The sequence below is a fragment of the Dermacentor silvarum genome, chromosome 7 (genome assembly GCF_013339745.2).
Source record: "Dermacentor silvarum isolate Dsil-2018 chromosome 7, BIME_Dsil_1.4, whole genome shotgun sequence".
NCBI classification, from domain to species: domain Eukaryota; kingdom Metazoa; phylum Arthropoda; class Arachnida; order Ixodida; family Ixodidae; genus Dermacentor; species Dermacentor silvarum.
The window spans coordinates 11,035,793-11,053,818 of NC_051160.1; the positions used below are offsets into that span (position 1 = coordinate 11,035,793).

The window sequence follows — 18,026 nt, forward strand, 5'->3', positions numbered from 1 at the left end:
TGCTTTCTTTTGTGTGTGTGTGACACAAAATACCCACAGATATTTTTTATTTACAAAGAGAAGAAAGGTGGCTTCAGTTCTTCCACTTAACAACCTGGAGAGAAAAGGAACAAATGACATCAAGCACACTGTCTGCCTTTCACAAAGTGCTGTAATCACTGCTGCACCCTAACGTACTATTACCACACTCGTGGACAACTTTTTCTGGCAAAGCTAGGAAACCAAAGCATGTATGTGGTGCTTCTAACTAGAAATAGTTGCATAATTACATTGACCTTTTTTTTATGCCAGAAATCAAAACATAACTGTTTAATTTACTGTAGTCAGTATTAACATTTTAATTCGCTCTTGATCTTAGCCGCCTGTGATATAAGGTTTTAGGTATCTTTGTGGTGATCATTTGTAATTTTCTGGCCAACCACTCAACTTGCCTCGGATACTCGGCAACAAATGGCTATCAAGATGGATGACCCATTATTTACACCTATTTAATTGTGGTTGTCTTCATAAAAGCAAGGTTGGAGCAACTTGTTCAGATTGCTTTGCACATTGCATCAGCTCCGTCCTTGTAGCTTCATTTTCGTACCTAGAAAATGTCTGCGAGTATAGGTTGGGTGGTTCTGCTTGACAACATCTTCATATTTCAAGTTTCTCCAATACAAGCCAACAAGTTAACACATGTGCACAATTGTACATGCTTACCAGAACATACAACACTGTGGTGCAGGATAAATACCTGACGTCAGGGTGGAGTGGCAAACTAAGCTGTTGCACAATGATGTGTTTAACATAAATTGTATGTAATACCGCTTTCTTGTACAACACAAAACAATGTGCAAGTACCAGCTACATGAAATGCAGTATCATCCTGAAAATACATCAATTAGTGTTACAATTCTGCAATGAAAAATAGTGCTGGTGGCAACATCGTGCAACGCTGCTTAGCCAAACCGTGTAGACTTCTTATTGCAACGTAGATGTGTGTTGCTCTCGTCTGCTGGTGTAGGGACTTTTGCAGCATTGCAAACTTCATAATATTGTGAAGCTGCTGCTCAACTGGCGCTTTTCATTCTAGAGTGGCGCCCAGCGAGAAGAGATGATTAAGAAGTGCATATAAGTGCTCACACTATTTTTTGTTTCCCCCCCCCCCCCCCCCCCACCAAGCATGCTAGTGCATCTTGGTTTGACCACAAGAAATGTCAAACAATATTGCCAACAGCTTAGCTGTTCGCACCCATTATTCCAGTACAACAGTACCACTATGTATGCTAGAGCACTTAAATGAAAGACAGCTTTGGAGGGTGCAAGGACAGCCCTATCACAACCCCAAGTACAAAGGCCTCTTAGAGAACTTGGTTTTGCAGACATCTGCTGAGCATTCATAACTCCATGTCAAATAAGAATCTCAAAAAGAACAACTAGCATATGTCACCTTTTCAAAAATCCAGAAACTGACTAGTTTGCATTTGCGAACGACCATTGCTGTACATGTGTGCGGAAACAGAGAAATTCACTTGTGTCGCCTCCAGTACAGACAACATGAAAGACAAGAAAATAAACAGAGGGCATGAGTGTTTGTATCGCCTGCTTCTATCCTGACCTGCGTGTTGTCTGCACTCAATGAAGCCTACCAAAAACAAAGGACACACAGTCATTGAAGCTTGCTCACCGTGCCATTGAGAAGCCTTTCAATCTCGAAGAATGCAACGGATTGTGGTGGAACTTCGTTCTTGTACCTAAGCAGCCGCTGTCGATCTCTTAGGTAAACTAGTGTCTGCAAATGAAATTGTGTGACATGCACACTATTGTACACAGTGTCGCAAGAGGTTGCAACTAGTAACGCTGTTTCTTGATACAGCCAGTTTCCGAATCGTACGGTAATGTACGGTAATCCTACGGTAACGGTAAAACACTTGCATTGGACTAAAACTTTCCCACACCAGTACACAGGCAATCACCGTCAATCTGTGAAAAGTATGGTGATTGTTTGCAGTACTACTGCAATCATCTTGCACTGCTCTACTGTTGGTGACAACCTAACAATACAGTGGCACATGTACCGCAATTCAACGAAAAAAAAAAAATGTATATCCCCTTCAGGCACTTCGTGTACATTTGTACATGCCTAGGTAACATCTCAAAGTCAGAATTGCTAATAACTATATTGACACTGAAAATGTGACATTTTAGAACACTTCTGATTGGACTCTAGGTGGAACACGGACAGCTTGTCGTTTGTTCACAGTGCCAATACATGGCAGTGTCGTGGGTTCCCTTCTTTCTTTCTTTTTGGCAGTAATAATTTACACCATAATGGAAAACTTGCGATGGCGTCTGAAATTCAAGTACACTTCTTGTGAAATAGTCCAATGCGTTTTCGTGAACGAAATATTCTTGAGGGTCAAGGCTTAAAGTCTACACTCTGGATGGGTCAAAACTCACTGAAAGAAAGTTCTTGATCTGATCTGCTTCTGTTCGTTTTAACGTGTTCACTGCGACGCGGGTCAGGACAGCTATTCCCCCTGTGCAGCTGTACAGGGTTCTCTTGCAGTGCGCAAGCGACATCTTTCCTGGAAAAATCAACAGAGACAAAAAATTCTTACTGTTTCTAGTCCGACGCGTCGTGGTGCCATCCCTCTGCACCTTGAGGAAGTTTCAAACATGAACAACTCCCTCGTGACTTACCGGTGGGTCACGCCACACAGAAATCTAGACCACAAAAAATGCTGCCGCAGCGAACGTGTTAATGATGCTGAAGTTGCAAGTAACGTCTCAAATCTAAATTTTCAACAACAATTAATCAGTGCCTGAAGGGGATATATGCACCAGGCAATTATGTTAGCTCATTTCCATGACGTCATAAAGAAGGCGAACTTCTTTCAATCGTGGAGTTCGCTACAAAGAAATTACTCCAGGGAACTCTAGTGCTGCCATTATTCAGCTGCCATGAGAATGATTATTTATATGGATTTGCCTAATCTTCATGCTTTTGTCTTGAAACGTTCCTGTTACGTTATTTATTACGCTTTATCTTTCTGAATTTCGAAGTGCTCATAGGTTTTCTAAACAAAGCGAGACACTTGCGTCTCCATGTGCCTGCATAATCATTGTGAATGGTTGCATTTATAGCAGAATATTTTTGAAGAAAATGATCAATTTTTCAAAGCCACAATGCCATATAAAGCCAGAAGGCTGAAGTTTAGCCAGGTCCGTCTACTGCAAGTGGTGGCTGAACAGCCACCACTTGCAGCTACCGTTTGGGCACTAGTGCCAGACTTCCCCCTAGTGAATTTTTGCAGGACACACTGTGCTTTCAATGTCAGTGCCTCTTGGGAACAATGTTCCAGAGCGTGGAAGCACAGAGGGCAGGGTGGCTGCAGTACTGTGAGCAAAATTTGCGCCAGATTCTTAGGTTGCCATCAAGTATAGCTTCTTCGCTAGTCACTCAGTTAAACAATGCATTGCAGCAAAAACGTTTGACAGGGCACACATGCTGAAAGCACACTTTCACAGCTTTTTTGCTTACTTCGCTCTGCTAGCCATCGCTGGTCTCTTGTTGCTGAAAGTAATGCGTCAGAGCATCGTCAACGTTAGATGGACTCGACCGTCTCAATGAAGCTAAGCCTTCTCAAAAACAAGAGCATTCGTAATTTAGGGGCTCAAACTCACCTCAATGACAACGTTGTGACACTTGTGTGCCTTGGCCAATGTTAGTCTCTTTTCTGAATCGTCAACCATCTGGAGGTACCTCTCGAACACCTAAGACGAATGGTCCCAAAGAGGAGTGTTAAAGCCCAATTTGGCAATGATGGTCTTAGTTACCATGGCACATAAGTACTGTGGCAATTGGTGCAAGCTGGCTGATTTGATTACTGGAATTGTGCAGTACTAAAAGGACTGGAAGAAGCACGACAATCGTGCTTTCTGCTGCTTATCTCGTCCATCTGGTGTGCATGTTCTACATCAGCACTAACTCACATAAAAATTAAAAATGTAGATGCAATTCCTACGGACATGGTGAATTTTTTGCTTTGCTTCGTGATTTCTTCTTTAGAGAAACTGCCTGCTATGTTTGCACAAATATGTGCAAACACAGCAGGAAGCTGCAGGCTTAAGCTATATACCGTTTTAGCACAGTAGGCTAACAGACTGATTTGGTGCCACTGCCTTTGTTACCCTTGATGGAGCTCTTTAATTGCTTCGTCACCAAGTCGCGTGCCCTCCTGTAAATGCGTGTCTGTATTCATCCCAAGACATTGTGAGGTTGACTTTCAAGCAAAGCTATGTTCCTTCTAAAAAGTGGTTATGCTTACCACATTTTGAAGTACAAGATTGGAAGAAAAAAAAAATTTTTTTAAGCACAGCTCTAAATTGCAGTGCGAGATAGTACTTTATCAAGCTGGTAACTACGCAAACGAAACTTGCGTTGCATCGATGTGGATACAGCATTTCTGAGAGGCATAAAGCATGCTCTTGCTTTTCCTCCACATTGCAACGACTTTGCTTGCTACTCAACTTGACTTGCCATTAACTTTGGAAGCAAATCCCGAAATATTGTGGGCAGTTTTGCACTTCCGAGAAACTTTGTGGGATCTGGCCCAGCATCACAAGCAAGCAGCCTGCAAAATTGGCACTACTGAAAGTTGTCAATGGATCAAAAATAAATAAATAGATAACTGCGCCTGTATTTGCAGCCTCCACTTCGAAATTACAGTGAGGTTTGTGAGAGCTACATCATCTCTGTCCACTGTGCAAGTTATTGTTTCTTCTTATGGTGATGTTGCTGGCCCCTTACATTTAAGGTCAGTAAACGAAGTTGTGAGAATATGAAGAGCGACACATCTAAGTTGCGAGAATCAAAAGTACGAGCCATCACAATTGTTCAACGGACGAACACGACAGATTCTGGAAGGTCAGAAGTTGGTGGTAGCTCACTTCAGGTGGGGCGTGCGCCTTGGCCAGGATTTCAACGGCCTTGTCGAAGCCGATGCAGCATCGCATTTTCGACTTGCCAAGCCACGACTGCAGAAAATTTGAGACAGTGTTTTAAGTCCTTCACATTATCCTATACACTTTATCATACAAGGGAGGTCAACTCCAAGTGTGAATCTTGCGTTGTCACAAAGCTTTGTCCAAGTCATATTCAGAGTTGTCAGAATATTCCTACCTTGCCTTGAAACAGGTTGTCAATTTCTTTCCAATGCTTTATCTGTGCTAACGCTGCCAAAGCAGTCCAGACAAATTGTTTCTCGGTCAGCTGCAGAGAACACAAAAGTAGAAGGAGGTGCTTTCGTTCAGAATATATGAGAAAAAGATGTGAAAAAAAATAAAAATTAGGCAAGAAAGAAGGCATGACAGGGAATGTGTTGAATTGCAAAGTGTAATTTTTAGCTTGGAACACACGAGGCCCGAGTACACATACAGGAATATCCAGTCAAACATGATCATAATGAACAGGCTTATGTGCCGAAAATAGTTTGACATATAAGTACATAAATGGTTGGCATGCAATTATTTGCAGTATTCTAATGCAGGCCAACACTTACTTTGGAAAAAAACATTTAGGATAGTCAAGGGTGCGCTTAGAATCAAGGATGCTGTTTAGCTGCAATTGTCAGGCACTTAACGTCACCCTCCAGCCATAACATGGCGGGAACAATGGAACAATCCCTTTAACTGTGCCACAAAGCAGACGGCTTTCAATGTACTGAAAAAAAGGTGAATACCTTGAAATGGGAAAAATATGTTGCCAACTTTGTCAGCACACAATAAGTGGGAATGATCCTAACGGCAGAGATCATGCCGGTGAAAAAAGTGAGGGAGGTTGCAAAGATTCGAGGCGTCGCTCGGAACATGTTCAGACGCCTGTCTCCTTCGACAGGCCAACAAACCGTCATAAAATCCATGTTCTTTATGCAGTCGAACGCTTTTTTTTTTTTCTGACCTTACCCATTTCAGAGGCTAGCCTAGATTTGAGTAATATGATATATTGATATGATAAGTCTCAATGTTTTCCAGTTAAGTGTGTGTATCACTACTGCAAGAAAATATTTAATCTTATCAAAAAGTAGGGTTTGTGTGCACTTAGAGGAACAGCACATAGTGCAGCTACACTGATGCACCCAGCTTTTCTTACTTAGCAGTGTAGTACAGTCGTAAGCAAATGTCTAGAGACCACGGCATCATCAAGAAAATTTGATTTCTCATAGGCTTGGTTCCACTTGATTTCAGCCTTTAAGCCTATACTGAGCAGAAAAAAATAATATATTTTAGCAGTACCTCTGGTCCCCAAACTTTTGCTCTCGGCTGTACACAGGCTGATGGAGCCTGCACATTATTCTGAAAGTAGTCGGGTGTGCATGAGAGTCAGGTACTCACATTGAAGAGAGCCTTCATCTGGCTTGGACTGGCAATATGGCTCTGCAAAACAGTAGTCAAATTCGGCAAAGCATTGTCAAGGCCACACAAAGCATTCAAAGCTGTGATCTGGAGCACAGGTGAATTCTGAGCGAGCGATGCGGTCAAGAAATTGTAATGCTTACGTTCGAGACATTGTAATGGTAGAGACAGCAGTAGTAAAGTGTTGTGACCAGGGACGTCCCAACTACGGGAGCCTTGCGTGGAAACTCTTGCATAAGTATGTTCTGACCTTCTTTTTCCGCTTTTGAGTCTTGTTCCTGCAGATCACACACCAGTGTTCTTCAGTAGCAAGCAAGCGAGCAAGCAAACAACAAACAGTAAACAACCAAGAAACCAGAGCAGTCACAGTTACCTCTATGATGAGTTGCATTTCGAGAAGTTTCAATTCTTCTCTGACCAGTTCAGCCTGCATCTCGAGCGAGGGGTCGGACTGGAAGTGGGATCTGCAGAGAAGTCATACAGTTAGCTACGTAAAGTAAGTTTATTCATTCGTTCATTCATCCATTCATTATGCAGAGGGCCGCACTCACTTGTAACAGGACTGCAGGTTTCGAAGCCTTGTTGCAGCCTCTGGTGTTTCCACAGCAAGCTTGTACTTGACCATCTAAGAACCAAGGTCTGTGTTAAGTGCTTACATTCGAGCAACATCCTACAAAAAAATTTCGCAGCTAAGCTTGACACTTACGGCGGCGTCCTCGGCTCTGCCAAGCATACTGCCATGAAAAAGAAAGCATAGCCAGCAGTGAGGTACTCTTCTGGATTGGTAGGTTAAAAACAGGTTTGACAGGTCTTGCATAAATAAATTACTGTGATACTGTTTAATACTGTGTCTGCTGCTTATGGCTGCAGTACCAAATAACGACGAAAAAAAACATCAAGTTTGACCTATGTGCTAAGTTTTCTTGGTTACCAATACAGTCAAACCCAGATATATTGAATCTGAAGGGGATCACAAAAGAAGTTCGATATATGGGTAATTCGATATATAAAATAAAAATTTTATACAAAAATTTTCTAGGGGATTTTACAGCTGTTTGAAGTACACGATAATTTGTTATAGTATGTGGGTTCGATATATCCAAGTTAGACTTCTCCATGACCGTGACACCCAGAATTGCAAGGATAACTTTTCTTTTAGTATTGGGTCACAGTTATTTGAGAAGGAAAAGGCACATGGCGTATTGATACTCTGAGTACCAAACACAACACCTGGGATTTTCTTCAGGCAAAATGCAGTAATTGAAGAGTCAAAAGCAACAGCATGGCAGGCTTCCTCTTTGGCCACCAGCAAAGGAGAAGAGACTTACCAAGAACTAACCTAGAAATGCACCCCCACATACAGTAATGCCATGCCAAGTGTTTGATTGCTCTAACAAAGTAGTCAAGGCCACTTATAACAAACATCACAGTCACACAGGATGCAAACGTCATAGACGAGCATTCACAATAAGTGGACGCACAAATATAAACCAATAAAATGGCAAAATAATTTATTTGTTATCCAAAGTAATCAGTAAGCTTACTTTGTTTCTTCCATGCCAAACCGGTAATTGCAGCTTCCAGACTGTTCAAAACAAAGAAGTGCTCATCACCAAGAGCTTTCCTGCAGACGAGCTGTTTCAGCGACGCGATGTACTAGACCGTGGTGGATGAGCTTACAGGTGGTAGTAGTATCAGTTCTGTGGTCTTCTCACTTTCTTCATTCGATTTATTGCTGACAAAGCCTTGCACCTCGCAGACGATGCCCTCATCCGCGCACGTCATCTGCTTCGTCGTCCGTATAGACAAAGTCATTCCAAACCGACGTCAGCAGCAGTCAACTGCGCTTCAACAACCCGCTGCCATAAATCCACAGGCGAGCTCTGGAGTTCTAGACTCTCCTGCCTCCCACAGGAATGCAGCCTTGAAAAAACAGTTTCTAATGCAATTTGCAGTAACCTCCATCCAAGCCGCCTTTATTAATTCCACAGCCATGAAAACCACGCGTGGCGGGATGTTAGTGGCTGTGTGATGACGTTAGCGGGATGTTAGCGGCCGTCTCGCACAGTGCAACAGCAGGCATGCAAGAAAAGTGGCACCTTCACAGGACACAGAGAGTTACTTCAGCATTCGCTTTAAATTAATGCTCAGAGCCACGACACGTTCTTCCGAGATGCACTGCCGTAAACCACATGAAAATTATGGCTGTCATGCTATCTTCGTTTGTAATAACCAAGTATTTGTTATAACTAGGATCCTTATAAAAGGGCTCCGACTGTAACAAAAAAAAAAAAAAAAAAGCTCTACAAATTTTAGCTGTTGTTTGCCTTTTTTCTGCTTTCAAGAAAGCAACAGACTAACTTAACAAAGTCTAACTATTGTTCAAACAGCTCACGAGTCTGAGGGTGCTTGAAGAAAACATCAAGTGAATGAATTTCCATCTGGTGAAGTCATGGCTGCAACCTGCATGATCAGCCACTGAACTTTGGTCACAAGTATAAAAACATCCAACAAAGCATAAAGCTTAAAGGTAGTCCAAACAGCACATCAGCTCCCGAGTCTGGGCTCTAGTTTCATCACAGTGAGAAGAAATTGTTCTAGCTTCAGTGCAGTGAAAGACCCGTTAGAAAACACATTGCCAGCTCATGAAGTTGAAACAAATCCCACCCAGCCACTGCCCCTTAGGGTACAAGTCCAAAAAAACATCAGCCCAAACGTCCTCACCCCAGAACATCCATCAACTGGCTGTTGTCCTGCACAGCACGAAGGTGACTGACGTAGTGGGACACGGCCCTCGGTCTCTGCATCAGCTCTTGGTTGAAGAGCGACTGCTTCAGGGTTTGCTTCAGAAATAGCAAGACCTGCACAGGGCCCCACCCCCCCAGCAGCATACATTTCCCTGACAATTTGCTCTTTTCTTTCTATGCGATATGAAGACACTACGATGCAATGCCCTTTGATTGGTTGGTTGATTGATTTAACATTCCAAAGCAACACACGGGCCCACTCACTCATAAGCATTTCCAAGGTGTGAGTGTGAGCAGGTGGTTAAGGGTGTGAGTAGACGTGATTATGATCTTGAGTGAACACCTGAATACCTGATCAAATGAGTATTTATTTAAAGATACCTTAGAGGCCCCTAGAGTCATTGTGTAAGGGGGCAGAGTACAGTAAAAAATTATGACTTATACAATAGTTAGAATACATATGTGAATACATGTACAGAAAACATAGGGTAAGAAATGCGCTAATATAGTAATATAGTTTTAAAATATGTCCAAGGAAACAAACCCAACGCTTTGGATGTGACAGCTCATTCAACAATAAAATTTCACACAGTAAAACATAATCAAGAGAATTACAGAGCAAGCGAGGCATAATTAAGCTATAACAAAACAGTATTTAAGGTGTAGTTGCACATTAATAACGGGAAAGGCAATGACAAAAATAATATGTCAGGTTATGTATAGTTGTTTGAAAAATGCGTTGTTAGAAGAAGCCGGAAATTTTCCTGGTCCCTCTCAAAAACTATGGCATTAGGATGGTCGTTCCAAAGACGAATGGCTCTTGGAAGAGCGGAGTAGTTAAATGAATTAGTTTTTCCGTAGATGCGCATGAAACTGAACCAATTGTACAACCGTTGTGACCTGTAATGAGGAGTTTCAAGAGGCAGAGCTGATGGTGCTGAGTTATGGACGTATTTTTGAAATAAGGATAGCAGGGCTATATCACGACGATCATGCAAGGGCTGTAGCGAGAGGTCGCGTTTAATTTGTGTCATGCTTTTCTTACAGTCATAACAACGTGCAATAAAACGCGCTGCCCTATTCTGAATAGATTCAAATTTTTCTGTAAAATAATTTTGGTGGGGAAATCAGACGGATGCAGCGTATTCAAGCTGAGGTCGAACAAATGTTAGGTAAGCTAGTTTATGAATATCTTTAGTAGAATTATGTAAATTGTGGCGTATTAATGCTAGTCTAGTAGTATAGTCTAGTAGTAGTAGCGTACTAGTGATGCTAGTCTAAATGCGAGTGGGTGCCTATAAGTGCAAGAAGACGCAAGTAGGAATGCGAGTGAGTACCTATGAATGAGAGACACGGTAGCAGACCTCTCCGGTTTTATTTCGACCACCTGGGGTTTTTAAAGTGCTCCCAAATTGACCACATGGGTGGTTTCGTATTTTTTCCCTCAGCGAGTCTTCCCTCCCATGTCTTAACGCTCGGCAGCAAGTCACTCTATCCACTGAGTGACCTTGGTGGGTAATGCCCTCTGATTGAGACTCAAGACTAAACTAGTCATCAACAAAATATGTACTAAAATTTGTACAATCGGTATGTTTCATCTCAAAACCACGAGCAGTGCAGTCGGCTTACAATGACACGCACAAAACTCTACGTCTAATTGCTGCAACTGGTTATCATTGTATCTAGACTGATCTTAATCTACAATATGAAATTATTTAAAGACTATGACTACTTACAAAGAGCGATAACAATGAAGTTGATCAACTGACTTACAGCAATTATGGCGTTTCCATCTTGGACACGCACCGCCTCATTCAGCAGAGCAATCTTGTCTTCTTTTGAACGATGCTGACCAAGGAAGTATGGCTGAACGTAGAAAGGAAAAGAAAAGTATTAAGCACACCTACAGTGGTGCAGTGGTGCTACAATGTGCTAGATGGCATGTGGGGGTGCCTATTTGGTTCCAATGGCAACAAGATAAATCCTTTCATGACTTGTAGCAAGATATAACTGCAAGATAGTTAGTACTTCATTACAAAAAAAAATTACACACGGTTTGACGGCGCTAACCACGGAATATTGTGCGAAAGAACATTTTCTTGGACCAAATTACCATTTTCTTGTGCCAAGTTAGGCATTGCTAGGCCGTTGTTTTACTGGTTCCTAATTATGCTTTGCCGTCGCGATGTCCTTGTTAAACTTTTGTAGCACATGTGAAATGCATAGTCATGCACATGGGTTACAGAAGAAGAGGCTTCACACAGACAGAGGCGAAATCCAGGTTGGTGAGCTAGTAGTGCTTTCGCACCAAATAAAAAACAAAAATAGCAATGGTGCTTGTGACTGACAAGAAAAGCCATGCAAAGACTGTGATGTCTTTAACTCATATGTGAACACATATACGATTTCACGTGTGTATTCAATTACATGCCATGGAAACTCGTATCAAATGCAATACTGAGAGGACCCCATCCAATAGTGGAAGACCACTTAATAGCAACTTAATAGCAAACAACATCTACAGAGGCCAAACGACACAATATGCATTACCATTACCACTGAATTTAAATAACAATAAATTTACGACAAGCGTTACATCTTTTATTTTCTGTTTTCTCCCACAACTCTAACGTACAACCAAGTGTTCAGTTCTGTGCATTCCATGACCAGCCCAACTCAATGTCTTACTTTTACCCTACAATTTCCCAGTATATACTTCAGGAAACTGTGTGACCTGGAAATACTATACTGACGACAGTCATATGGTAATTGCCGCCGCCCCTTGTTGTACTTCATTACAGACACATATATTTGCTCTTGCAGACCTTTCCATGCATCACAGTGCCAACAAACACAGCACTGCGAAGTGCCCTAATTTAATATGCATCATTACGACTGAAAACAGAGTGCCCTACCTGGCCTATCACAATGTTTCTCACTGTCTCCTCTGGGGTGTTTGTACTTTTCAGACCTTTTGAAGGAACCTGCAAACAGAGTAAGCAGGCTGATGTAATGAGCACACAAATTAGGTCTTCTCAGTTCAGTCACTGTCGAACACTCACATCGTGTCCGATTCTCAACCTTTCGGCGTGCTTCTGTAGTACGTCTTCCAGGCCTGCACGCCTCAAGTTTGAGCCAAGGGAGGGTAGAGTGATGCCTAATGATTACAAGAAATGAAAAAATAATATATATTGTATATTTGTACTTGGGTTGCCACTCACACATAAAGCATATCCAAGGCCTAATGTTTGCAGGCTTTGTATTATTCTTGATTTGGCAAGGAGGAAAGGCAGGTGAAATATAAAGTGCTACATTTGAGTCGGTGGTCCAATGTACCAACTTTGAATTTCTTCTTTATTAAACAAAGACATTTTAATACCTCATATACTAACCTCTGATCTATCAGTTTCTGCCTTTATTTACCTGCCTAAAAAGAGTACTAATGATGCACTTAGGCCCTAGTACAACTTGTGTGATATGATTGTTCTGGGTTACTTATTTTTTTAGTTTATACATTGGTAATTGATGTAACATTTGAAATTATTTCTATGAGAAGCTGTACTTGCACACTTTTTTTTTTTTCTTTTCAACTGCATTGTACCTCGCTGTTGCCCACTGTATCCCGCACAGTGTAAATTTGTCTAAGGGTGTTGTGGACCAGTTAGGCAAACTATTGACTTTAGCCACATTTGCAGAGACTGCCGTATATATCTATACTGTATGTCTCAAAATGCTAAATAAGTAAATAAAAACAAATAAATACCTATCGTGGGAAAATTAGATTACACTTTAATCAAATATTTGAAAATTGTGTGCAAATATTCAAAAATTTCGAAGTCAGTATTCGTAAATACAAATAAATTTCATTAAACCTTCTCGAATATTTTAAAACGTCATCTGTGCGCCATCAAACATACAGCAATCATTTGCACTCTCTGAAGAGCTTTGTGTACGAAAACAAAGCTGCTGAACAGTTCCTAATGTTCTATTTGTGCTTTTTAATAAACGCTTCATAATGTGCAATGTATGGACAGAAACTTGCTAACATTATGAATACTACTAGGATGTCACATCAATTGTGAAAATGTCTGCTCATTATTCGAAAACTGTTTGAACGGTATTCAATGTTCGATTCGCTTTTTGCACTACTTGGTTTGTAGTCAATTCTGTCTCAAAATTTACTATTCGCACACCACTACACCTTAATGTCTGCTTGGAATTCAAGTTTCTTCTAGTCTTTTTTCTCAATTCAAGTTAATTTAACCAAATACATAATTAATGCATTGCACGCCATATGGACCGAAGTGACATAAACACAGCATTGTGAAAGTCTGCTCCAAGAGGGCTGTGTGCTTTTCTTTTTCCCTCATTACTGCTATTTTTTCTTATGTTTCTACCTAACATTCTTATTTTCTACCTAAAGAAGTATTTCTTTCTCTTCTCTTTACCCCGTCGTAGAGAAACAGGTCTTAGAGGAGTTAACATAATGTTGTCAACCTCTTTGCCATTTCTTTCATAAATTCCCTCTCTTTCTCTTTAATGCGTACTATGCCTTGCGGACACGCAATAAGGAAAAATGAAAACGCCCGAGTGTAAGGATGCTCTATTTTGACAATCTCTACATGTGTATGGTTCCAACAAATGGTTCATTAGCAGAAAAAAATGGAAGGTCAATCTTTCCCTTATGATCGGGCTGTGCCCAATTTATAGCACCAATGATGTAGGCAATATAAAGTTATCAACTGGGTAAATTTTAATAAAGCCTGTTCAGGGTGCGATGACCAAGAAAAATTGTGCCCGTCTAGAAAACGAAACGCCCTAGGCACATTGTATGACTGTATCTATTTACCACAGGCTTCCGCAGTGACCCGGTTTGATTCGTCGAAGCTAAATTTCTTCGCATTGTTGCCGGAAGACTGTGTTCTCTTGTTGGACTGCACATTCCTTCTCCCGTCGTCATCCTACAGGCAATCACAGGAAAGCATAAACAAGTTTCAGGGCACATCACGTGGAACTCGTGCTGAGCTAGGACAACTTTGGATTACCAAGTCATCGTCAAAGTTGAATGCAGCATGAGCAGATTTGTGCCAGTAGTCATCGTCGGCATTCACCTCCTTTCTGTGCAGAAGAAAAAGAAACAATTCTCGAGCTGCCCTCTAGTGGTGGCTTCTGAAAAAAATGGGCTCACTTATTTTTCGACTGCACTGTTTGCTCAATGGAGTCGTCGATGGTGGATGGCTTGAAAGGATCAGGTCCAAAGTCTGCATCTTGCTTGACTTGGGCTGATAGCCGGGCTGCTTCTTGCTGCAGTTTAATGAAAATTTGTTGTTTTATAGGAAACAAATAGACCTATAGGATGCACAAACCTTCAACAACCCCGTTTCACTGGCACGCGTCTATCACTCTTAGAACTAGCGTACATCTGCTATTGTTACCGCTTTTTATATTTTTGAAAATACTGCTTTAAAGAAAACCACTTCTTAGTATCTAAGTACGAACTAATTTATTCATACTTTCATCAAGCAATGAAGGATTGTAAAATTAAAAGCTACGGTGACGATAAAATATAATTTTAATTAAAGGTGTTAATTTTCAACCATGACAGCTAGCTGTCATGAAATTTCCGGACGCACAATCAATATGAACATGCCCACTGTAGTGGCAAACTCTTTTTTATAAATTTTTTTTCTGGCGTTCTTTTCCGATCACTGGCGTTCCTCAGTGGTTCGTTGGCTAGTGTGCACACACGACGTTATATTCACAGCAAGTCTGACAGCTCACGATGCAAGATCATGTAAATGTTCGGTTGTACGATCGAGTTCACAGAAAATGCATCGCAACAACATTAGGGCCTTCTGAGACATGAATTGAGCGAATACATCACCAGTGACGACGTGTCTTCAAGCCAGAAGGCAGAGGCGTTTCCACTGCGACTGCTGTTCATAGTGGTCTGTGAGGTAAACGGGGCAACGGGCGCTTGCAGCCAGAGTTCCGCGGACGCTGGTTGGTTCCGCCTTGTACTTTCGTGGCGTCACAATTTTTTGTACGCGAGTGTCGCGCTTCAATCAGCGCACGCCCTTCCTCTAGACTACGTCAAGTACGCAGTCGAGGTGGTCGCAGTTCGAGGTCACGATCGGCGGCGATTTGTTGGTTTCGATCGTACACATATTCACTTCCCTTTTCGTACGAAGCGCACCGAGAAGCTTGCGATGCGAAACTGCTGTCTACGTCATTAGGCCTTCAACGTGACAAACGAAAACAGAGCAACGATTAAACAGCCCGACAACCACAATGGTATAAAAACACTGCGAAATCCTTCCGCACTCCGGCAACGGAAACATGCCAACCTCTGTGCTCGCGACAGCGTTGTCGATACACTTTAGACGGCGTTGCTTCTGATTGGCCGAGCCCGAAAGGGCGCGGTATTTTGAACAGTTTCAACAATGCGGAAACATTCCTGTCAAAAGGATCCTTCATGAAACGATTACTTTTTTCTGCAATTCAACACTTATGGAGCGATATTTAGTACTGGCGATCTGTAACATTGTGCTACCGCGGTACCACGTGGTTTATTTCTACCCGCTTTAGTCCCCACTGAGAAACTAGCGAACCAAGCCACAATAATATTACATATAATCCTAGCGAAAGTAGACCATAAGTTGTTGTTGACCTGAGTGGTTGTGGCGCATACCCACAGAGGGGGACTAGCCATGAATCGGGTGGTTATATTCGATGTATAAAAACAAGGGAATTAACGATTTTAACTCTGGAGCCATAAGCTTGGTTTAGTTTGTTTTCGTTTTATGATGGCGCATACTCACTGGGTGGATTGGCCAAGATTTGGATGGTATGAGGAAATTGCAGTTACTACTAAAATTGTCAGGAAGAAATTAATAAAAAATAACGTATGAAGAACTTAGGAAACCTCCCTAAAACAACTATAAACTCCTCCACGGCTAAGCAAACATCCCTGCAGTTATTAGATTAGTTAGCTTTTCTTGATAGGAAAGACAGAGAGGTCATCCCTGTGGTAGTTTCCAAGAGAGGAGGCTCCTAGAGAAATATTGGGAATATAAAAATTTTAACCTAGTTGTTTAAACCTTGCGGCAGAATAAAGAAAAGTTACAGAGGCACTTCAGTCTCCTTACGTGCATTCAATGCGTGACGTCATCACTTGATCACCGGTGGTTTGGTACCATTGGATGTTAACGCTGGACTTTCCACTTCATGGGGCATATAATGCTTTTGCATTAAATTGATTTATAGTCTCATCTTCTCCACAGGTTGGGCACAGATGGGAGAGCACCAGACCAGCCCAGTGACAATAAAAGTTTCGAAAACGTACTTCGGTAAAATTTACTTCAGTTTTTCTGGCGTGAAAGTATTTGTGGTGCCAAGGGAATAGGAGGTGTCAATATCCTAAAAGATTGCTAGAGCCTTATTGACAAACGTCTGCTTCCTTGCATAGCTGCAGAACCGACCAAAACCTTATGGCTGTGCATATCATTAGAGTGATACTTCAGATACAAAAGTGAGCGCTCATGTCTGAAAACGGACATTTCCGTGTTACGGTGCACTACATGGACTTGGGTGCAAGAACACTCAAGCAACAAAAACGATGTCACACAGTCATACTTTTAGAAATGAAATATAAAAAAAAAAAGGTTTAATGTGTACTTTTAACGTCTACTGTCACTGCCTCCTTTGTACACGTTACAGCAGTAGGCTGTCTCTGCTACACGTGAACGTAGTACCCTGCCTGTACAGATGTTATGCATGTTACCTTCGAAGAACACTTCAGAAAAAGAACTTGTGCCCTTTGTTATCTTTATACAAAATACATGGCGCACTTGCTCATACGACTGAAATTAGATTTATCAGATCATCAGTACTAACCTTAACGTTAAAAAAAAAAAAAAAAAAAAAAAAAAAAAAAAAAAACATGGTTGCCCATAATGTTGGCAAACAAGGTGCACGTGTTGTGCAGAGGGTTCTTGGGTCCGATGTGAACATGGCATTTCCTTTAGTCTGTACATTCCCAGTCATTCCACATTTACACAGTCTATAACTAGGGTTTCGCGTTTTCAGTATATACCAATAAACGCCAGAAATTAATCCCCGAGGCAGTTTTCTCTGAATCTGCGAAAATCAAAAACCCCCAAATTTCCTTGCCCCATTCATTCCTTCCTCTTATCCTTACCGGCATGACTGTTTCCAAGTAATTAGAGCAGGTATTCAGGTTTCCTGGAACAAGGAATAAAATAGGACACGGGAGTACTCAGGATAAGCTACCCCCTCCTCTCCCTTCAACATTTTCCCAAGCCCCGATATTCCTCCAGCATTGAAATTATACTGAAAAACACCAACTCATAGGGAAATGAACAGATAAATAACACTCAAATTTTAAGAATACCAAGAACATGATAGACTACCTATAACTACCTTTGTCGTAGGCATATTGTGCGAGAATGTTGTAGCCGTTTTAAGTAGCTTGGGGAAAGTGCCTATTAGCCTAGACTGCCCACCCATGCCCAAGCCATAGAGAGACTTATGCAAGCTGGATATCAGAATGTACACAGTCAAACCTCATTATACAGTTTATTTATTTACAGTACCCTCAGGGCCCAGAAGTTCGATACAGTGGGGGTAGGTACAATAAACAATAAAAAAATTCTCAGGCACTCGAAATGAGAATACCTCCATTATATCCTACATTCGTAACACGTTATTGGCAAGGCACATTTCAGATTTACTTTGTTACAAGCTTTTGCTGTACATGTGTTTTCCTGTGAATAAACCTATTCCTATTTTACAGAACTCCAAACTAGAAGTGCCAGGATGAACACGCATGCACAGACACATGCAGACACTACACTTGGA

The 18,026-nt window shown here is 41.5% G+C and overlaps 1 protein-coding gene across 2 annotated transcripts; it reads right to left on the reverse strand.

The window, feature by feature from the left end:
• Positions 1-58: 58 nt before the first annotated feature.
• Positions 59-15,517, reverse strand: LOC119457547 (spermatogenesis-defective protein 39 homolog). Of its 2 annotated transcripts, XR_007467717.1 has the most exons (19): positions 15,031-15,517; positions 14,335-14,450; positions 14,192-14,264; positions 13,996-14,107; positions 12,209-12,303; positions 12,062-12,130; positions 10,920-11,012; positions 9,124-9,260; positions 7,106-7,133; positions 6,951-7,024; positions 6,773-6,863; positions 6,543-6,677; positions 6,379-6,420; positions 5,168-5,257; positions 4,936-5,022; positions 3,670-3,759; positions 3,527-3,559; positions 1,670-1,774; positions 59-94 (listed from the first exon to the last, which is right to left on the reverse strand). XR_007467717.1 is itself a non-coding variant. In XM_037719152.2 (18 exons), the coding sequence occupies exons 1-18, from the start codon at positions 15,088-15,090 to the stop codon at positions 74-76; spliced, it is 1,518 nt and encodes a 505-aa protein (XP_037575080.1). In that variant the 5' UTR covers positions 15,091-15,516; the 3' UTR covers positions 59-73. The 2 variants fall into 2 exon arrangements, 1 of the variants encoding a protein (XP_037575080.1); XM_037719152.2 differs by lacking the exon at positions 3,527-3,559 and having other exon boundaries at positions 15,031-15,516.
• Positions 15,518-18,026: the final 2,509 nt, after the last annotated feature.

Bases quoted from the DNA above. Each gene is read 5' to 3' on its own strand.
- LOC119457547 (XM_037719152.2), bottom strand. From the start codon at position 15,090: ATGAACAGCAGTCGCAGTGGAAACGCCTCTGCCTTCTGGCTTGAAGAC. The intron at 7,025-7,105 runs GTAAGTGTCAAG...CTTGGTTCTTAG, and splicing joins GCAGAGCCGAGGACGCCGCC to ATGGTCAAGTACAAGCTTGC. The intron at 1,775-3,669 runs GTGAGTTTGAGC...TTTCATTTGCAG, and splicing joins GTCACAACGTTGTCATTGAG to ACACTAGTTTACCTAAGAGA.